The sequence below is a fragment of the Suncus etruscus genome, chromosome 3, assembly GCF_024139225.1.
Source record: "Suncus etruscus isolate mSunEtr1 chromosome 3, mSunEtr1.pri.cur, whole genome shotgun sequence".
Classification (NCBI taxonomy): Eukaryota; Metazoa; Chordata; class Mammalia; order Eulipotyphla; family Soricidae; genus Suncus; species Suncus etruscus.
The window spans coordinates 45,638,928-45,662,168 of NC_064850.1; the positions used below are offsets into that span (position 1 = coordinate 45,638,928).

The following is a 23,241-nucleotide window of genomic DNA, read 5'->3' on the forward strand; positions in this document are numbered from 1 at the left end:
AAAAATCATAAATTCAGATTGACCTAGGAAAATTGGAGATCGTCTAGGAATGACTGGAACTTACCTTGGCACATACTTGCCCTGGGGTAAACAAATATGCTAACCTGACTACAGCTTGGAAATTAGCAATGACATGTTTTACAGGCAGATTTCCCTGTCTCGCCACATAACAGTGAGATAAAACCAGGAGACACCTCAGGACATCCTGACTTCAACATAGGATATGTGCTACACCAATATTTCCAGTTAATGACACTTGAAAGTGAAAATCATGATTGAGAAGAACCCTTCCTAGGATCTTGAAGAAAAACTCTAAAGTTAGTCAAATTAATGTGCCTGGAGCCTACTGTTGGTCTTATGACAGGGTCTTCATGGATAGGGATACCCTGTTTTTTCTTTCTAGTTTTCCAATGTTTGCTGCACCTATGCAAAATATTGCCAACCTCTTTATGTTTTAGTTAGAGGCATCTGTTCTTAGAACCATGGTATGTGAATTACTTTGTTTTTCTATAAAGTCAATTAGGAGGAGATGTTGGATTACCCTACTTGGTAATTCATTCTTCATCCTAGGATGTGATCTGGTTATTGGATTACTGGGTCCCTCCCTATTTAGTATTCATTCTCCCACCTCCGAGTGTGTTCTGTTCCTTCCTAATAAATACTTTGGGTTGCAGGAAAATTCTCTCTTGCATTTCCAAACTTACCACTGAGATTCCTGCTTCTTAGGAGCTGGAGACTTATGCATTGGAATTCTTGAACCCTTTTCTCCCTCGTGTGTGTGTGTGTGTGTGTGTGTGTGTGTGTGTGTGTGTGTGTGTGTGTGTGTGTATTATTTCCTGCATCAACATTTGTTTCCAAAATATGTCTCTCCTGTATCCTGGCTTTGGAACCTGAGACCTAATTCTAATATTAACCGAGCACAGATAAGATCCTCCTACTTGTCCCTTCTTTCTGTGACATTTGGGGGCCCCTGGTCAATGAATGAGCAGCTTTGTCTATGGAGAAGATGATGCCCAGCTGTACACGGGGTCCTGTGAGGTCCCCGACTATGACTGTACAACACTCACTAGACATCTAGAAGATGCACTAGACATCTTCTCAGTTAACTTATCCGTTGATTTCTTATCTCTGACCCACAAAATCTGACAAGTCAATGGCCGGACCCAGGCTGATTAGTATAAACGTGCTGGAAAAAGACAAGAGGGGTAAGGAAAAAAAGAAGCCAAGAAAGTATTTTTGAAAAAAATAAAAGAAGCTACAGGAAAAAACAATTCCTACAATGGAGCAATTAGTCCAAAAGTTAGGTTCTCAATGAAATAATAGACGTCAGATGGTTATGGAAAAATACATCCAAATAACCAACAGAATAATTTCCAATTGAGAATTCAATATCCAGTGCACGCAGCTTTCATGCATTAAAGTGAAATGAAGATATTTAGAGACAAACAAATCGGGAGTGAATTCGTCATCAACAGGCAAACTTAAAGACTAAAGGGTGTTTTGGGCAGGAGGGGAGCAGATGGTGACAGAGCTGGGGGGAAGCAGAAACTGAAGAGGGGGCACAGATGTGAATGAGCACTGGCAGCTGAAAGCCACAGTGGACACACACATTCTTGACTAAGCTGTGGGGACTTGAAGCTGCCCCAGGAACAAAATGCAAATGAGGCCCCTCAAGCCCAGCACTGGCCTGCTGTCAGAAAGAGCTTCCGCTCAGCAGTGGATGGGCATGATGGGGGAATGTGGACAGCAGGGATGTTAGGCAGGAGTCGCACAGGACCCTAGTCATAGGACCCTGATCCAGAAGGTGTGAGCGGAGGTAACTGAAATCACCGCATGGCTGCCTCCTTATGGCAGTCTCATGAAGGAACCCGCAGAAGGAGTCAGCGAGTGAGCACAGAACAAGAGTGTTATCAGGAGAAACCAAAGCCAGGGGTTCCCCAAAACTCATCAGAATCTTGGCCCACAAAACCCTGACAAATGGGAATCAAGAGGGGCCAGAGAGATAGCATGGAGGTAGGGTGTTTGCCTTGCATGCAGAATGATGATGGTTCGAATCCCAGCATCCCATATGGTCCCCTGATTCTGACAAGAGCGATTTCTGAGCGTAGAGCCAGGAGTAACTCCTCGCTGCCGGGTGTGATCCAAAAACCAAAAATAAAAACTAAACAAAACAAATGGGAATCAAGAGACATGTAAGCAAGGTGGCAGCAGGAGAGGAGATGAGGGGACATTTGAGGAACTGGAGATCCTGCACATTAGGAGCTGAGGCCATGGACGCCCAGATCCCAGTAGCAAGGACAGAGCTGAGGGATGTTCACTGGAAACAGTGAACTACTGCTTTTCAGCAGGAAAAACTGGGTGGAGAGCACGGGGTTTCAGACAGATGAAGGAGATGTTTGGTCTGGAAAAGAACTTAAGGAGGTAAAGAAAGAGAATGAGATCTGACAAACACTGAAATTCAGGCAGTATAAAGCAGCAATAGCTGAGGCTCATGGGTTTACGTCAAACACAGCACTAAAGGCAAAGAGCTGAGCAAGAATCAACGCTTATAAACCTACCCTTTGAAAGGGGGTAAAACACAGGTTTAAGCAGTTTTTAATACTGGGAAATGAGATTGTAATCTCCTTAGGGTGAGAGCTGAAAGAAAAACAAAGCCAAAGGGCTATGAGAGGAGATTAAATGGAATAATAAAGCCTTGATTGTTCTGGAGAAATAAAAGTCAGAAAGAAGAAAGGACAAATGACAGAGGAGAGAACAGAAATGAATGGAAGACACCAAGGGCCTGACACAGAGGCCAGAGACAAGACACAGATGAGCCTGATGTGGATGGATGTTTGGAAAGCGACACCCATAGCCCAGCACTTTGGGAAAGAAACAAGATGATCAGTCCTGGTGGGAACCGCATCGAACTCACTTTCAGCTGGGCCAGACATAATGGCAGAACCTTGGCATGGGCACTGACCAAGAGGCTGCTGGTCTAGAACCAGAGGGTGAGAAAGGCAGAACCTGGTGTGACTCCAGAACCACCAAGTGATCTGGTGCCAGAGCCAAGAGCGGTTCCTGAGCATAGACAGGTGTGGCCAGAAACAAGACAAACAAAACTCAGAAACTGCCTCAGTAGCACATGGGGGAAGTGGGCAGGGCAGGAAAGAGCCTCATGGGAGGATTTATAGACTATAAGGAAGGCGAGGCCCTCACCCCTACACTGATTCTCCTTGGATTCCAGAGGCAGTGGTGGCCACGTCTGCACATGCTCTTCTCCTCCCTCTGTTCCCCAGGCACCTCTGCCAGAAAGCACTCCTGGGTCCCTCTGTTCCAGGCAAGTGAAAATATCCCACCCCACCCCAAGAGTTGGGTGCATAGTGAAGAGGAGGAGAGATTGTTTGTGAGAAGGAGCAGCAGAAAAGCAGATAAGCTGGTGAACATTTTAGGGAGAGGCCTTGGGGTGGCAAGAAGGAGCTGGGGGAAAGGGAGAGAGGGAGAGTGGGGACAGGGAGAGTAGGGCACAAGGAGAATGAGGCACAGGGAGAGTGGGATACAAGGAGAGTGGGGCACAGGGAAAGTGGGGTACAGGGAGAATGGGGCACAGGGACAATGAGGCACAGGGAAAGTGGGCACAGGGACAATGAAGCACAGGGAGAGTGGGAAAAGGGACAGGGAGGGCAGAATATAAGGTGAGTGGGGCACAGGGAGAGTGGGGTGCAGGGAGAGTGGGGCACAGGTACTGCAGCAGCCCTTGTGCCTGTCTGCCCTTGGAGTCAAGGCTGCTGTGGAGCCTCAGGGTTCACATGTTCTAGCTCGAAAATTGTTCTTCCAAGCAAAATGTCACCACCTCCTCGGTCCCCTTCCCCCCACAGAATCAGAAATACTCCCCACCATGCCAGTTTGATTCTGAGACCCAGAGCGGCAGGCCAGCTGGCCCTCTGGAGGGGCAATGAGAGCAGAGTGGAGCACAAGAGAGGCCTGGTAGCTGCCAGGGGAGGCTTGTCCTGTTGACCTGTGCACATATTCATTGGCCCAGCCCTGATCCTGCCCCAGCTTGTCTCTGCCCCCAGGTGCTCCCTGTTACCTGCAGTGAGAGCCCAGGGATGACAGGGTCCTGCAGGGTACATAGCCGCAGGACCCACAGCTGCCCAACTTCCCTAACAAAGTGAATATTTGCTCCCCTTCCCTAAGACCCACAGGGAACTGGAGTCTGCCATGACTCAGCTGGACTCTGTCACCACATGCTTGGCCCCGGGGACTGTCTGGGCAGGTTCTGACCCTGCACCCCAGATGTGCTCCACCTGCAGACTCACCATTGTCCCAGGCTGCAGGACCCGGAACTACTAGTTGCCTTTGGGGGGCAAACACAGTATTGGGAAGAAGCCCCTGAGCACCACAATAACTCCAAGAATAGATTCACAAAGCTGTGGCCATAGCACAGTTGGGAGGGCTCTTGTCTTGCATGCTGCTGACTCAGGTTTGATCCCCAGCATCCCATATTGTTCTCTGAACACCGCCAGGAGTAACCTCTGAATGTGACCCAAAAAGCAAACCAAGCAAACACACACACACACACACACACACACACACACACACACACACACACACACACCCCAAACAAACTGTCTCCATGGGCTAGAGACCAGAATTTAAACAGTTCCATTCATGTCATTTACCATTGGGATAACCCAGGGATCACTGGCAAGGTCCCAGTAGGGCCCAGAAACACACACACACACACACACACACACACACACACACACACTCACATACACACACACTCTCTCTCTCACTCACTCTCTCTTTTCTCTCTCTCTTTTCTCTCTCTCTCTCTCTCTCTCACTCACTCACTCATAGAAACCAGCTTGATCTTCACTAACATTTACAGAACTGCAGGAATGGGGGGACTTGGAGGTGAATTGTGGACACTAGCAGAAGCAGGTCAGCTGCAGGGCAAAAAGAAGCCACACATGTGTCAGAGTACACCCCCCCCCAAACCATACCTGCTAGCAGCCCACAATCTTGGAGGGGAGCTGGGAGGCTAGGGAAGAGGGGATCCACCCCCCAACCTAGGATAGGACAAGACCAGCAGCCAGGCACCCCCAGAGCATACACTCCCTTCCTGGCACCCCACTTGCACCCCAGAACCCTCTTCCCAGCACCCACATGTGCCTCCTGGCACCCCATTCCCAGCATCCCATATGACCCTCAGCACCCCACTGCCTCCTGCTCACTCCCTCTCAGGACAAGATGACAGGGCATGAGATTGGGGCTTGTACTTGGGTCTGCCCCCTCCAGGGGCGCTGGGTTCTGACTGACCTGAGCTGTCTCCAGTCCCCTGCCCCCCTCACCTCATCCACATGCTCAAAGGCGTTGATGACATCGTAGGGCAGACAGGACAAGAGGTCGATGATGAACCACGTCTTTAGGTAGTTCATGCGGATGAGCGCTGGGTCAGACACCACTTCGCCCGCAGGCCCCACAAAGGTGGTGTGGAAATTGAGCACGATGTCCACCAGGAAGATGACGTCCACAATGCTGTCCACCACCAGCCAGGCCACGTTGTTCTGCCTGGTCTTGAAGGAAACATTGTAGGGCACCAGGATGGCTGTGTAGAAGGTGAGGATGAGGATGACCCAGTCCCACGTGGTCTTGAACACACAGTAGTGCAAGATGATGTGCGGTGGTGTCTTGGGTGCCTCCTGCTTGTACTGAGGCAGGATGTCAGAGCCCAGCTGCAGCACCTGGCCCAGAGCCGGGGAAGAGAAGAAAGGGGATCAGTCGGACCACCTCTAAGACCTCTAGGGCCCGAGACAGGCACAGGGGTTGGGGTCCTAGAAACTAAAGTGGGCCACATAGTTCTTTCCTCGCAGTTCAGAGGATCTGGGATCCCATGACAACTGAGAATTTCTCCTTCCCTAAAGGCCGCCTGACTCCACAGTGGACAATTGCCACTGTTCCTCTGTCCCTCGTCACCACTGTTGTCCTGGCTGCTGTACTGAGTGCCTCAGAGCATGGTGAGTCTCATGGTGTTTAGGAGTGTCTGAGTGGTGGAGTGTCTGGGTCATACAATGACCATTTCTGTTTTTGGGGGGTGTCTGAATAGTGGAATGTCTGGAGGCGGGTTCACCACAGAAATGTTTTCCCAAAGAGCCAGAGTGATAGCACAGCAGGGAGGGTGCTAGCCAGCACAGGTTTAATCTTCAGTACTCCACATGGTCCCCAAGCTCTACCAGTAGTGATGACTGAGAATAGAGACAAGGGTAAGTCCTGAGCACTATTGAGTGTGATCCAAAAACCAAGAAAAGAAAATAAGTTTACTTCAGGAACAGATTGGAAAAGTCTCAAATCTGAAACTACACACCCATTCAAGAACTGTCAAAATGGAGATAGAGGGGTTGGAGCCATAAGCACAGCGATAGGGAGTTTGCTTTGCATGCGGCAGATCCAGGATAGACTTGGTTCGATCCTCGGTGTCCTATATTGTCCCCCTAGCCAGGAGCGATTTCTGAGTACATAGCCAGAAGTAATCCCTGAGCATCACCGGGTGTGACCCACCCCCAAAATGGAGATAGAAATAACACTGGGAACAAGAGTAAAAATAATAAAGATAAGAAATAGAAATTGGGGGGGGGGATAGAAATTGGGGCCTGGAGAGAGCACAGCGGCGTTTGCCTTGCAAGCAGCCGATCCAGAACCAAAGGTGGTTGGTTCGAATCCCGGTGTCCCTTATGGTCCCCCGTGCCTGCCAGGACCTATTTCTGAGCAGACAGCCAGGAGTAACCCCTGAGCAAAGCCGGATGTGGCCCAAAAACCAAAAAAAAAAAAAAAAAAAATTGTAACAGTGAAATGAGAAAGAGAGAGAGAGAGAAAGGTCTTGGAAGAATCCCTAAGACAAAATTTAAAACCTGTTTCAAGGCTAAAAAACAGAGAGGACAGAGTATTGGGAATGAGAAAGACACAACTGTAAACCTATTTTAGATACTGAATAATGAGGGAGCAACAAATAGTACCCAGAAAACTACCACAGAAACAGTTTACAACTTTACAGAAAATTGAATTCAGCATTTGAAATTCCCCAAAAGGACATCTCCAGGCCCACATGCTTAACAGGTAATGGAACCAACCCTTAAGGAGACTTAGCAGCAATTTTGCATAATCTTCCAAAAAGTGAGGCAGAAGAAACTTAGCTTCTTTATGTGAAGCTAAAATTCCTCTGACTCTCAAACCAGCCAAAGGCAGAACAAAAGGACAGATCTGAAAGCCACAGGACAGCCTTTCTTGTGAACACAGATGCACAAACTCTTCACCAATAAAGGCCAATGGATGCCTGAAAAGAGTGCCTGAAAAAAGAATGGCAGAGGATTGTTAGAGATTTCAAAGCTAATCAGTGTCACCTGCCCCAGTGACCAGCTAAAGGTGCATGGGATGAGGCCATTAGGAAAGCCTTTGACAAACTCCAACAGCCTTTAGTGACTTAAAGAAAAAAGAAAATATTGGGAAAAAACAAATACAGGAATGAAGAATTGTACCCTGACAGAAACAGCTACAATACCACCCAGATACTACCCGACTCACATCAAACTGGACAGGGAAATTTGGCCCAGGGGCCAACAAAAGGGCACTGTGACGACCTGTTCCTGCTCTTGTTCTGCATCATTATCATATCGCAGGAAGGAGCAATAGAAGGAAAGACCCCACATTGGGGAGAACCATGAAGACATCAACTGTTTCTCTTTGCCACTCAATGGTCCACAGAGAGCAGCCCAGGTCAGTGACAGAGACGCCCCTACACGTCTGTGACTCCAGCAAGCTAGTGCAACCAGACACACATACACACATACACACACACACACACACACACACACACACACACACACACACACACATATGCACATCACTGCCTTCCCTCCATAGCAACTGATACCTAAATTATGCAGTACCCTCTGTGGAACTCTCCAAAAATATTCAAGGTCACGATCAAGAATATGTGCTCTCGGGGCCGGAGAGATAGCATGGAGGTAAGGCGTTTGCCTTTCATGCAGGTCATCGGTTTAAATCCCGGCATCCCATTGGTCCCCCGAGCCTGCCAGGAGTGACTTCTGAGCATAGCGTAAAGCCAGGAGTAACCCCTGAGCACCGCCGGGTGTGACCCAAAAACCAAAAAAAAAAAAAAAAAAAGAATATGTGCTCTCAGCACAGGTGCCAAACTCGCCGAGATGCTGGCAATCAGACCAAGGGCTGCCTGAGCAAACAGATACCACCAAACAGGGTTCCTCCATCCCAGAAGGTTGGGTCTCTGCCTGGTTTCCAGGATCTCTTCAACAAAATGGCAGCAGCATGTGTCTAAAGTCACATGACATGACACAACATGACAGTGACACATAGATTAATCACACAACAATAACCTACACACAGATTAAGTACACAATGACAACTGACACACAGATCAGCTACACATGACATCTGACACAGATGACACACAGTGACAACCAACACACAATTAAATGCACAACACAACCGACACACAAATTAAGTGCACAATAACAGCCAACATACAGATTAAGTACACAATGACAACTGACATGCAGATCAGTTACACAATGACAACTAACACACAGGTAAACTACACAGTGACAATCGACACACAGATTACATGATGACAACTGACACAAAGATTACCAGTAACCACACAATGACACCTGACACATCAGCTACACATGACATCCAACACACATCAGGAGCTACACATGGTTTCCAGCTCAGATCTAAAGAAGCTGCCATTCACTCTGTGACATCTCAGAAAAGAGGATGTTGTAGCCCATTGGTGGAAAGAAGGTCTCCCTGATAGGCTAATGCAGACACCCAGGGGTAATGGATGAATGTGACAGGCTGAGTTAGATGAGCCGGTGGGCTGTGGACCTCCTTTGACACCTAAAACTACAGAAGGGCAGGGGCCTGGGGATGATAGCAAGTTGTACTGGAGCAGCCTCACAGCCACCATCTTATATTCAATTCCTGCCACTTCCAGGTATGATTTCTGATCACAGATCCAGGAGTGATCCCTAAGCACAGAGCCAGAAGTGATCTCTGAGTGCAGAGCCAAAAGTGAGCCCTGATCATAGAGCCAGGAGTAATCCCTAAGCACAGAACCAGGAGTACTTCTGAGTGCAGAGGCAGGAGAAATCCCTGATCACAGCCAGGAGTAACCCCTGATCACAGAACCAGGAGTGTCCTTGAGTTCAGAGCCAGGAATGATCTCTGAGTACTTCCCGGTGTGGCCCAGAAAGCAACTCAACCAAATAAAACCCACTCCGCATATTTGGAAGCTGAAAGACCCCAGGACAGGACACAGTCCCTGAAGCTCTCCCAAACCTAGGACTGGGGATGCAGAGGCCGGCAGGACCTCATAGCAGGGTCTGCAGGCAGAATCAATGCCCCTCAGGATGGGCACAGGATGGGCATTGAGGCCAGCAGTGTGGGGCGGGGAGCAGCCAGAGGAACTTCTAGGTCTGAAGAGAGTCCCACAGGCACTGGTGCCCAATTTGAGGGTGGCACAGTTCCTAGAGCAGCATCTGTGCAGAGCCCAGGTGTGGAGGGGACACCTCAGAATGGGGAGTGGGAGCAAAGCCAAGAACTGACTCAGTATCTCTCTGGGCTGGAAGTCCCTGTAGTGCTGCTGGTCAGGGAGACCTGGCACCTCCTGCTACAGCAGCACAAGAGCTACTCTCTGGGGACCCAGGATCTCCCCACTTTCTTATTGCCCAGTTCTCCAACTCTGGCAAGGACTGAGATCCCACAGACCCCTCAAAACTGACCCAGGCTCCCCTCCTCCAGGCACAACTCCCAGACACCCACTTAGAAATTAAAGTCTTCACATGGTGAAGACAAGTCCAGTCATAAACCAGCAGGGCCTGACACAGTCAGCAGGGTTCCATGGGGGTTCAGCCTCTGAGCAAACAGGGCCGAACACCCATGGCCACAGGTCCTTCTGAGCTATTTATAGGCCATTTTCCATGATGCACTTGATCTTGCATGGGAGATAAGGACAATTGAGATGCTGACCCTCAGCCTTGAGGCCTTGGCCCAGTCTCAGACATGAATCCCTGGGGGGATGCATGCTGAGTCCCCTTCCCTCCTCCTGGAAAATCTGGCACTGCAGAGCAGGCACAGCATGCTCACTGTGGGGAAGAGATGCACAGAAGATTGACTGGCTGCTCTGAGGTCCCGAAGGGCATCAGTCACAAATGCCTCACACACATATCACACTAGCCACCTAAAATCTCATAGCATCATTTGGGCCTGGCCATGGTGCCCATGGTGCGAAAAGATCAACCATGGGGACAACCCAGCCCTCCCAGATGCCTGTGTCAATAGCAGCATCCCTGATAGCTAGAGTACTCAGGTGCTGTCTTGCCTGAGCCAAGGAAAGTTCTAGAAGGGAGGCAGCACCTGAAAGCCCAGTGTGTGGCTAAGTCCAGGTGCAGGCTGGCAGAGGATGGTTGGGCAGAACAGTCCCTCTACTTGGAAAATTCTGAGCCTGAGGTGCCCATTAATGCCCCTGGGTCCCCATCATCTCTGGGTCTCTGCCCAGGAGCCCTCTCCTTTCATCAGGCCCCACCTTCCTTATGATGTCCATGAGGTGGTGAGTGGTGTGCTCTCCCAGGGCTGGTCCACCACTCAGGCAGGGAGGAGACCTGTTTATGGCTTTTTACACTGCTCCGGCTCTGGCACACAGCTGACAGCCCCAAGCACAGGGCCATGAGTGATCCCCAATTACAGAGCCAGGAGTAAGCCCCAAACATAGAGCTAGAAGTGATCCCGAGCACCTCAGATGTGATTCAAAGCCCCGAGATATTGAGCATCTCACTGTTTTCATCTTAAATACCTCTGTGCTTTAAGACATGACAAAAGAACTGTTCTGTTTTGTTTTGGTTTGGTTTTGGGGCCACACCCAGAGGTGCTCAGGGGTTACTCCTGGCTATCTGCTCAGAAATAGCTCCTTGGCAGACACGGGGGACCATATGGAACCAACCATCTTAGGTGCTGGGTCAGCTGCTTGCAAGGCAAATGCCACTGTGCTATCTCTCCGGCCCCACAAAAGACCTGTTCTACAGATGAAAACCAAGGCAAATGTTTAGTCCACAAGAATGAAGAGGGGACCAGAATGTCCTGTGGGATCCAGATTCCGACAGCTACTCCTCTACTGGTTTAGCTCCTAAACCCCCATGTTTATGTCGTGCCACTCAGGCCTATGAGCCATAGGGTCTGCCCTTCGCAGCGATGTGGCAGTGGTGGGGGCGGGATAGAGATAAGAAGGGAGCAGCTGAGAGCACTGCTGAGCTCTCAGCTGGTGCTAGAGGAGGGTAGCAGCTCTGACCTGTGGGAGTACACTTGAGGAGATACTCTGGGGGACACACCTGGAGGACACTTTCTAGGACTCATTCAGCTCACCTGGTTCCTCGAATCTCAGAGTGTAGATGCCCAATTTGGCAGGAATAAACACTCTGGGGTCCATACAGAGTCACCCCACTGGGAGCACCACAGAGAGCACCTTGCAGGAATGCATACCCCTCCCTCCCTCCATCCCCAGTGCCCAAGACTCACCTCAGCCAGACGAGAGTGTTTGTGCACATTCTCTCCCCGCTGCACGCTGGGCGCCAGCTGCTGCAGGACACCCCGGCTGCTGGTCAGTGCCCTGGTCAGCCGTGCAAACTTCCCCCAGCCTGCAGGAGTGGGCAAGAGTGCAATAGTCAGGGACAGTGGAGTGCACTCTTCACTGCAGAGAGCTGCTGGGATCCTCAGAGCGTCCTATGACATGCCCCAGACCAGCTGTTCAGACACAGGAACACACATGTACACACATGCATCCACACATACATATGCATTCATGTGCGGCTTTGGACACAACTAAGAAGCCCCTAGTCCTGTTGCACTGGCAGGGAAACTAAGGTGCAGAGTTAGAGCTCTGAGCTTCCCCTCCAGCTTCAGGCTCTGCCAGGTGGTCCCTACCATGGGGCTCAGGCTGCCTTCCCCACCCCGCTAGCCTTGCTAACCAATGCTGCGTAATCCCGGCCAATCTGAATTTTAAAGGGTCATGCCAGTGGCCAGAGAGACAGCACAGTGGGGAGGTGCTGGCTTTGCACACTGCCAACCCGGGTTCGATCAATGGCATATGAGAATATGGTCTCTGGAGTCCACCAGAGGTGATCCCTGAGTGCAGAGCCAGAAGTAAGCCCTGAACACTGCTGATGCCAAGAAGGAGGGGGCACTGATACTCAGGGTGGGGGGCATCAACACTGTAACCTAAAGTAAAGGTGGGCAGAGCTTGTTTCCTGAACCACTCATGAGACCAGGAAGGTGGTCAGAGGTTCATACCACATGGTTTGGAATCAAACATGTTGGAATCCACCCTTTAGGAATTACAGAAAACTGGCCCTGGAGGTCAAGTCCCCCCTGGCCCCAGTCTCTCCTGATCACTGGCCATGTTTTACATCCCTGGAGCAGCTCCATAACTCAGTCCCATCCTTATCAACATCTCTGTTGGGTTTCATAAGATCAGAGATGCTGTGGCAGCTGGGGACCAGGGACTGGAGATGGTGGCTGGGCCACTGAGCAGACTCAAGGACTCAGATGGAAATGGGTGCTGACCTATCCCAAGCGAACCAGCTTTGCACACCTTCCAGCATGTGCAGACACACCCCAAGTGACTGCCACACTAGGACTAGGTCCAAGGCAAGGACAGTGCCAGAGGAGACACCACCTGTGATGACAGGCAACTGTGTGCACACATAGGGAGATTTGGGAGTCACCTGGATGGCAAGCTGTCCCTGCTCTGTCCTTTCTGAGAAGGCATAAGAGGGAGCAGTGTTCTCCCAAACAGCCCCATTTACCCCCATGTGAGTTTGCACTCAGACCTCAGGTCTTCATAGATCCTCTGGGAAATGTGAACCCTCAGAGCTGGCCCCCATGTGCCCCCAGTGGACACCCACCTTTGCACGAGTCATCCTCGATGGGCTGCTTGAAGGCTGTGATGTCGCTGAAGGTGCAGAGAAACAGAACCACTTTGTCCTGCTCATTGCGAATTGGGGCAATTTTCACAAAGAACCACACAGGGGTCCCTGAGGAGAGAGGGAGGTTGAGCCCCACATGATCAGACACAGACACAGACACACAGACACAGACACAGACACACAGACACAGACACACACACACACACACACACACACACTGGAAAAAGAGATTCCTTTTCTTTTTTTGGGGGGGCCACACCCGTTTGATGCTCAGGGGTTACTCCTGGCTAAGCGCTCAGAAATTGCCCCTGACTTGGGGGGACCATATGGGACACTGGGGGATCAAACCACGGTCCTTCCTTGGCTAGCACTTGCAAGGCAGACACCTTACCTCTAGCGCCACCTTACCAGCCCCAAGAGATTCCTTTTCTTACTAGAATTAAGACTGGGGGTTGGGGAGGCCTCCTTGGAAACTGATTCTGATTTACAGAGAGGAGCCTGCCCTTCATGTCCCCACATCACCCCTTCACTGGGTGTGCCTTGCTATTGCATCCAGGAGTTGTGATGTGTTCTCTGGGGTTCGGGCTGCATCTCCCAGGGCCTCCCACTAGGCTTAGCTCCCTCCCTGCTGATTTTGGGGGCGTACACTGCCATTGGCAGCCGTGACACCACAGGTGAGAATTACCCAGTGCTGTGAGTGGGGGGATACCCCACCTTCTGCTCCTCACGTGCTTCTGTACATCTAGGCCCCTTGGCATATGCCACTGACCCAACTAGCCCACCAATGCTGGTTTTGGACCCTCAAACAACCTGCTCCCCTCAGACTAGCTCCAACTCCCGCCAGCTGCTTAGCAACACCCGAGTCCAGAAGCTGTGGTGGGAGGCTCCCTAGGGAAATATGGCATTGGCCATGGCCAGAGCACCCAGGCAGCATGGACACATTGGGGGAGGCTCATGGTCACTCACATGGCTCAAATCAACAAGACGCTGGCATCACTCTCGTCTCATACAGAAACGGGGACACCAGCAACCCCCACAACTCCGCAGCCACCATCCACCCCTCACACCCTCAGCCTGCCCTAACTCACTGTTCTTCTTGTACATCAGGATCTCAAAGGAATTCATCTCATAGTTCTCAAATGTCCGCCGCACCTTCTCCACAGTGTCCTTGTCCGTAAGTTCCCCGTACATGAAGCTGTAGACAGGCAGATTAGGGCAGCCCGGGGACAAGCAGAGATGGGGTGACAGTGACCCTGGACTACAAGCCCAGAGCAAACTTGCCCACAGGGCACAGGGTTCCCCCAATGCTCTGCCCTCGAGTCTGTAATCACCCTCTCTGGTCCCCGTGCCCCCTGTGCACACAGTCCATCTCCAGACTCTACCTCTCATTTGGAAGTTGAGGCTCACAGTGCCAGGGACCCCACTGATAATTCTCACCCAATCAGGCAGCCAGGTGAGTAGGAACCCTGTAGTAGTGAGACATACTGCCCACCCCAGCAGTGTTGAGGGCCTTCAGGAACACACCTGGGTACTATGGGACCATGTGTTGCCAAGCATGAGCACTCTCCACTGGGATATGTTCACACCTCTTCTTGCCAAACTTTGGGTCCCTATTTTATCACTTAAAGGGCCCCTGAGCAGCCCTGGTTATGTATTTGCCTGACCATGTGCCCTCACAGCAGGTGGAACAAGACACAGTGATCACTGGAGCCAGACAGGCCTAGCACACACCTGCAGGCACTGCTGCGCTGCATGACCTCAGCACGGTGATAGCCCGACAGTTTGCAGAAGCCGTCGTTGCTGTACACAATAGGCCAGTCCACGATCTGCGCATTCCCCAGCACAAAGTTGGTATCTGTGGGGAGCAGAGGGGTGAGCGCGTCACACAAGGTACCTGAGTGCTACACAGGACAGAAGCCACAGAGCAACATTTCCTGCCTCTCTGCATTCACCCCCAATAGGTGCAAAGCCCAATCAATAGTCACACCACAGACATTAGGGTCCCCCACTGTGCAATGGTCCAGACTCCACTCCTAACTTTGGGAAGACATGGTTGGCTTCATTTTCTGGATTTTGCTAAACAAACCAGAGGATCACCTACTCCATGACCAGAAGAAGTAAGGAGCAAGCAGACCCTGAGTGTTACTCCCACTTGCAGGACCATGTGTGAAGCAGCTCTTAGGGTTGCAATGTTAGTCTGAGCTGGAGACTGCGAACCCTGAAATGCCTTCCCAAAGGACAGTCACTGCTTTTGCTCTGCACTTCCACTTACAGAATGCTGCAGGGGTACTGCAGACAGAACCTAGGGGTGCTGCAGATGGAACTTGTATGCTCAGGGGCCCCCACAGTACTGCAAGTTGGAACCAAGAGCCTCTACCCCTTAAGCCACATCCCAGGCTCAGTACATTTTTCACACATGAAATAGCATTGTCAGAGATCCAACCATTGTCATGTTCCTAATGAAGTTTAAGACTCTGCTGGTTTTTAATCATGGAGAATAGGCAAAGTCTCCTATAAACTAAACTCCTATAATCTAAAAGTAGGTAAAAACGAAGTGTTCAACATATAAAAGATGAAAGAAAGTCTCCTGGGGAAAGGTTAAAAAAAATTTAAATATGAAGAAAAGTTTGATCCAAAAGGAATGGTAAAAATCTAACAGAATGAACAGAAGAACAGGCCTGGGAAACATTTCTCAGAAGAGGAAATGATCAAAAGCACAGACAGAATAAAGGTTTTTATACTCAAATACAGACATTCTAGAGTTCGCAAAAGATACGGGTTAGCTCTCAGCTTCCTGTGGAAGTGACTTGAGGTGCTTCCGCAGAGTGAGGAAGGAAGCTAGGAAGGAAATGTGTCTTAGGATGGTGTCAGGGAGAGAAAGAAACCAAGAAAGAGCTGGAACTGATGTGTCTGTTGGGAATATCACAAAAACTTCACACAGATATGTATTTTGGGGGAAGGAAAAGAACTTAAAACAAAACCAGAGGAAGGCAGAACGTGCAGGAAAGGAGACCAGCTCTCCACAGTGTGTCACTCACAGAGCTAGAATACACCAGCCTGTTCCCAGGTTTCAGCACCACCTTCAAGTCAAAATATGAGCCATTTAATTTTCCTACTTTGGACCTCTCAGTTCAATTTGGACACAGAAAATGCAAATGAAAAGCCTTGGGATAAAAGAGAAAGAGAGCAATGGAGATAGGCTGAAACACAAGGGGATAAAAGGGATAAAGTTTTAAGTCACAAATGCAATCACAAAGGGAGCACTGGAAAGACACTTGGAGGAGAGAGTGGGAAGCAGATAACGAGCTAAAAACGCAGTGACAATGGACAGATGTCAAAGAGAGCATCTCAGTTGATCAATCTAGAAATAGCCATAATGCGTGTTATTTAAAGCTGGGCAGAAACCATCCTTAGAAACAGCTAAAATTAGTACATGTGGCCTCTGGTGAGCAGGACGACGAGCCAGGCACAGGATGGTGGGTTTGCATCAGCAACTCTGGGGCTTGGGTTTTTAACCATGCACATACATTACTTGGATAAAAATAAGTGTCTTCAATTTTTCAAGAATTTAATCAGAAGAGATTAATGTATTGGTTCAAGTTTTCATCTCGCGTGCAGGGTAAATTTCAAATTACAGCTATCAAAGCAGTTTCTCTGGAGCATTCAACCATCTGGAAGGTGGTCTGAGCCTGCCATTGGTCCAGCCCATCCAGGATCGCACCCAGCACAGTCACTAGGGCCAGAGGACAGGCTGGTCAGTGTCTTCTGCTGTTAGCTGCAAGGATTCTTGTCACGGAACTTAGAATTCCAAGCCAGTTTCCTCTCTGCATTCATGCAGCAATCACCTGGACTTCCGGGAGCAAGACCCACTGCTGCTCTGGGGGAGAAGCCTGAGCCCCTTACCCAAGGACTCCCAACAAACAAAGGGGGTGCAATTGAGTCAGAACCCTAAAGCCCCATCTTGACACACTTCATGCACACTCAACCCACACCTACACACACCTGTGCACATACACACCCACATGCATGCACATACATGCACAGCCCCCATATGCATACACCCGCATATACCCCCACATACCCACATGTGTGCTTGCACACACATCTGCACACACACGCGCACGCACACATACCCAAGCACATGTACACATGTATACACCTTCACAAATACCCACACACACCCACATACACCTGTATACATACTTCCACCAATCCCCACTCATTCGGGGTTCTACCTGGACAGTCTAACCTGGAACAGGGATTCCCTAAAGATGTCCAGACTCAAACCTCAGGGCATGTCTGGCTTCCTGCCTGCATTGCAAGGGAAGATCAGGACATGATCTTGTGTGAGGACAAGGGGCAGGACACAAGAAGAATGGTAGGGTGTGGCAGGTGAGGGAAGGGCAGGACGGTGGTCATGGCATGGTGTTGGGCAGGAACAGGGCATGGCATGGTGAAGTGGGCATGATATGGAGGTGGACATGGCAGGGCAGAGACCCCCTGTGTTCACCAGATCAAGTCAGACCATCTATAAGTGTCAGCCCACAGATGCTCTTAGGCCCCTCAGATGCTCCTCAGCCTCACAAATGTTTGGCCCCACAGATGTTTTGACTCCACAGTCAGCCCCTCATCTGTTCCCAGCCCACCCACTTCCATCCCCCAAGTTTGTTCCTGCCCCAGGGAATGGCCACGGTCTGATACACAGTTGGAGCAAGTGATACCACCCAGCCAGGCTCCTCTGCCATCCATTGGGAAACAGGTCCCTCCGCCTCCCCGGTGCCCACGCCGGTCTGGGCCAGAGTGCGGGGCCCACAGGGACCCTGCAAGAACCGAGTCAGGATAGAACCCATGAACAGCCCAAGCAACCAAGGTAAGGAGCTCTGAAATGGCGGAAGTGGGGGTGTTTGTGATAGTGCAGGGGTCTCAGGAGAGAAAAGGAATGGGGCACGAAAAGCAAGAATCACATGTGCACTGAGGGGTGAGTGATGCTTAACACCACAAACTCAGCATTATTGAAACCAATACTAAAGTCCTATCAAGAATCTACTTGGGATCCAGGACCTAAGGTGGTTGGTTCGAATCCTGGTGTCCAATATGGTCCCCCGTGCCTGCCAGGAGCTGTTTCTGAGCAGACAGACAGGAGTAACTCCTGAGCACCTCCGGGTGTGGCCCAAAAACCAAAAAAAAAAAAAAAAAAGAAGAAGAAGAAGAATCTACTTGGGGGGGAGCCGGTGAGGTGGTGCTAGAGGTAAGATGCCTGCCTTGCAAGCGCTAGCCAAGGAAGGACTGTGGTTTGATTCCCCGGCATCCCATATGATCCCCCCAAGCCAGGGGCAATTTCTAAGCACTTAGCCAGGGGTAACCCCTGAGCATCAAATGGGTGTGCCCCCCCAAAAAAAAAGAATCTATTGGGGTAAAGAGATAGGAAAGGGGTGAAGGCATGTGTCTTGCAGGAGTCTGGCCCTCCAACTCAATAATAGGTACCAATATGGTCCCTAAGCACCACCAGGAATGACTCTGAGCACAGTTAGGAGTAAGCCCTGACTCCTGGCTATGCACTCAAAATTGCTCCTTGCTTGGGGGACCATATGAGATGCTGGGGGATCGAGCCGTGGTCCATCCTAGGTTAGCACGTACAGGGCAAATGCCCTATTGCTTGCGCCACCGCTCCCTGAACAACTGGGTATGGTCCACAACCCCCAAATAAATAAACAGGTAGTAATAAAAAATATTGATGCAGGCCCGGAGAGATAGCACAGCGGCATTTGCCTTGCAAGCAGCCGATCCAGGACCAAAGGTGGTTGGTTCGAATCCCGGTGTCCCATATGGTCCCCCGTGCCTGCCAGGAGCTATTTCTGAGCAGACAGCCAGGAGTAACCCCTGAGCAACGCCAGGTGTGGCCCAAAAACCAAAAATATATATATATATATTGATGCTCTGCAGTAAGCAGGAAAAGAAGAACTAGCCCAATTCTGGCTTTGGAAGACTCACTTGGCAAGACTTTGGATCAACCTTCACTTTACCCTTCCCAGAATTCAGTGCATAAAAAATTGCTTGTTTTTCCACCTCTTCCACCCAGATTATGCTACATGAAAAATAGATCTTCAGGGCAAGGAGCTATGCCACATTGTGGTAGAGCACAGGGAGAATATGACAGATTCTAGGCCCTGAATTTGATCCTTGGTTCCAGGCCTTGAGTTTGATCCCTGAAAGAGTCAGGTGTGGCCCTGGTAGCCTCAAGCTGAGTGTGGCCCCTATTGAAATAGGCTTCAAAGATGCCCAATTCTGAGGCAAACATGATGAAAATGTCATCTCCAAATCACACCTCTGTGTTTCCTGTCTGGGGACCTGCAGAGCAAGAGCCAGGCTTCAGCATGTCAAGCATGGAAGATCCTGCTTCACATCAGTGGCCTGGTTGCCCCATGCCCCATGCTCCAGCCACACAGCCCAAGAGGCCATGAGGAGGTCATACCCACAGAGACCGAGAAATGCAGCCTGCAGCAGCAAACCAAGCCCACCTGATGTCCAAAGGAAGGACGCAGAGTTCTATCTCCACCCACCCCCCTTAATTCCTGGGGATCAGAGCCCCTGGCCAGAAGCCAAATGATAACATCTGACCTCAACAGTGAGACTGGCACCCATCACAAAGAATACAAATAACCATCCATCAAAAAATGGGGAGAAGAAATGAGCAGGCACCTTTTCAAAGAAGAAACACAAATGGCCAAAAAACACATGAAAGGGGCCAGAGCAGTGGCGCAAGGGTAAGGTGTCTGCCTTGCCCATGCTAGTCTAGGACAGATCACGGTTCCATCCTCATGCCCCATGTGGTTCCCCAAGCCAGGAGTGATTTCTGAGTGCATAGCTGGGAGTAACCCCTGAGCATCACTGGATGTGGCCCAAAAAGCAAAAAAAAGAAAAGCTCCACATCACTAAACATCTGGGAGATGCAAATAAAAACAACAATGAGGTACCATCTCACATCCCAGACTGGCACACATCACAAAGACCAAGAACAATCAGTGCTGGCAGGGATGTGGAGAGAAAGAAACTCTCATTCACTGCTAGTGGAAATGCTGTCTAGTCCAGCCTTTATGGAAAACAATATAGAGATTCCTCAAAAAAACTGGAAATTGAGCTCCCATATGATCCAGCTATACCACTCCTAAGGAAATACCCTAGGAACACAAAAACACAATTCAAAAATCCCTTCCTCATACCTATATTCATTGCAGTGCTATTTACAATAGCCAGACTCTGGAAACAACCAAGATACCCTTCAACAGATGAATGGCTAAAGAAACTATGGTACATATACACAATGAAATATTATGCAGCCATCAGGAGAGATGAAGTCATGAAATTTTCCTATACGTGGATGTACATGGAATCTATTATGCTGAGTGAAATAAGTCAGAGGGAGAGATACAGAATAGTCTCACCAATCTATAGGTTTTAAGAAAGATTGACATAATTGTAATAATCCCCAGAGACAATAGAGATGAGGGCGGGAAGTACCAGCTCACAATATGAAGCTCACCACAAAGAGCAGTACAATTAGGGAAATAACTACACTAACAATTATCATGGCAATCTTTTTTTTTTGGTTTTTGGTTTTTGGGTCACACCCGGTAGCGCTCAGGGGTTACTCCTGGCTCCATGCCCAGAAATCACTCCTGGCAGGCTCGGGGACCATATGGGATGCCGAGATTTGAACCAATGGCCTTCTGCATGAAAGGCAAACACCTTACCTCCATGCTATCTCTCCGGCCCCTTTCATGGCAATCTTAATGAGTGAGAGAAGTAGAATGCCTGTCTCAAATACAGGCAAGGGTTGGGAAGAAGGGAGGGGGCATTGGTGGTGGAAAAGTTGCACTGGTAAAGGGGGTGTTCTGTTTATAACTGAAACCCAACTACAATCATGCTTGTAATCATGGTGCTTAAAGATTTAAAAAAAAAAAAAAAAAAAGAATACAAATAACCAATGTTGGCAGGGAATGGGGCAAAAGTTCACTGCTAGTGAGAATGCCAGCTGGTCCGGTCCTTTTGGCAAACCAAAAACTAGGAATTAAACTTTCATATGACCTGACAATTTTACTTCTTTATATCCACCCGCAGGGCCCAGAAACCCTATTCAAAAGAGACATTTGCACTCCTATGCTCATTGCAGCACTATTCACAATAGCCAAGATCTAGAAACAACCCTGTAGGGTACCTATCTAAAACCCACCCATTTCTGGGAGGGGTCTTGGAAACCGAATAATAGGTGTGACCTTACCTGCAAGACCCGGCCCATTCCTGGGAGGGGTCTTGAAATAGGTAGATAAACCCGAAAGCCAGGGGATTAAGGGTCTTTGCCTTTTGGCCCTGCTGGGCTCTCGGAGGAAGATGACTGAATTATAAGATGCAGGGCTAAGAATGGCCGAATGCTTGAAAGGTTATGAGATAGGCCACACACCTGTGGTGGTCAGGGCATGAATAAAAATAATGCTTCCTAATGCCTGCATGTGAGTGAATAATTTCGCCGATCACCTGGGCCTGGGACTCCCCGGCTGGATGGGGATGAAGCCACGTGGATGGGGCCTAAGCACAAAGGCCTCCATCCATCGCCATCCAGCCCCATCGTTAATTATTTCATGCTACAAACCCAGTGTCCAAGGACCAATGAGAAGATGAAGAAACAGTGGCACAGATACACAATAGAATTCTGATCAGCTGTAACAAAAAGATGAAATCATGGGCCGGGCGGTGGCGCTAAAGGTAAGGTGCCTGCCTTGCCTGCACTAGCCTTGGACGGACCGAGGTTCGATCCCCCGGTGTCCCATATGGTCCCCCAAGCCAGGAGCAACTTCTGAGCACATAGCCAGGAGTAACCCCTGAGTGTTACCGGGTGTGGCCCAAAAACCAAAAAAAAAAAAAAAAAAAAGATGAAATCATGTGATTGGCAGCTATATAGATGGATCTGGAGAGTATCATAGCATTTTGAGTGAGTTGGCCAGACACAGAATAATCCCTCTCATATATGGGAAATAAAGAAATCCAAAGGGGAATAACAAATGCCCAAAAGAACCTGAGAATTGATCTTAGGAGGAAGCTTCCCATGGCAAAGAAAATAAGGTGCAAAAGGATGGTATATGGGGCCATTGGGACAACAGTGTCGAGAAGTGGACACTGGTGGAGGGTGCCGAAATGTTATGCATGAAGCCCCATAAGAAAGAAAAGAAAGGGGAGGAAAAGTAAAAAGGAAGAGGAAAGGAAAAGGAAGCTTTTAGATGGGATGTGGGAAGCCACCCGAAACAGATTTCATGCTGCTCTGCATGTCTGGGGTGCAGAGAAGTGTCTCCTTGGATATTGAGTAACTGGATTTGGGATTGAGAACCTCACCTCTGCAGGCTGTTGGGTCTCTCTTGTCTTGTCACATCTTTGCTCCCTGGGGCACATTAAAAAAGACATCTGGAGGTAGCCTAGTGGGGAGAGCATTGTGCCCCAGGCAACACACTGGGAACCGCTAGTGACACAAGTACAAGGTAACGCACTCTAGACTGACTCTGCAGGCAGCATTTGTGGGTGTGGGAAGTTACTCTGAAGCATCCGCCTGCCTCCAGATTCAGCACTCAGACCTGATGGGTCCCTCCTGCTGGGCTTGGAAAATGGCCTTGCTCTCACCTGACTGGCCCTGTGGAGATTTACTCATGGGCTGTCTCATGAAAGTGACCCGTTCAGTCCAATGCAGATTAGACTCAGTGTCCCTCCATCTCAGTCCCCCCTGAAGGTCCTTGGCTGCTTGTGTGCTCTCGTAATTAAACATAAAGTTTCCTCAGTTCAGCCCTCCTCAGCCCACACACGGTTTTGCTGGCATGACTCTGTAGGAGAAAACAAATGTTCTGTAAAACCTGGAAGGCTTTCCCTGCACCCCCAGGTTGCTTCTCCAGGCGATGCTGTGGCCAAGTCCCACGGTTGTCCCCACACCTATCAAATCAATCCACCCAGCCATTTGCCCAGAAAGCACAGTGCAGAGAGTCCAAAAAGAAATTATTGGAAAATTGCTTTTCATCATAATTACCGCAAATAACAAAGGGAAAGTAACTAACGCAATGACTTAGAAAAGTGACTCAGTAGGCAATTACACAGATAAAAGCTGCATTCAGCCAGCAGCTCACATGAACACACTGCTTCCTGCCAACGCAGGTTATTTAGGGGGCTACCGTAAATACTCCACAATCTGCTCCCTATAGCCCCAGGT

The 23,241-nt window shown here is 49.6% G+C and overlaps 1 protein-coding gene across 1 annotated transcript in view; it reads right to left on the reverse strand.

Moving 5' to 3' along the window:
• Positions 1-23,241, reverse strand: part of KCNH1 (potassium voltage-gated channel subfamily H member 1) — a 62,763-nt gene that overhangs the window by 33,738 nt on the left and 5,784 nt on the right. The window contains exons 2-6 of the mRNA XM_049769776.1: positions 14,730-14,853; positions 14,087-14,193; positions 12,978-13,106; positions 11,593-11,711; positions 5,337-5,729 (exon numbers count right to left, since the gene is read on the reverse strand). Of these exons, the coding sequence (XP_049625733.1) occupies positions 5,337-5,729; positions 11,593-11,711; positions 12,978-13,106; positions 14,087-14,193; positions 14,730-14,853 (872 nt within the window). The remainder of the gene's footprint in view (positions 1-5,336; positions 5,730-11,592; positions 11,712-12,977; positions 13,107-14,086; positions 14,194-14,729; positions 14,854-23,241) is intronic.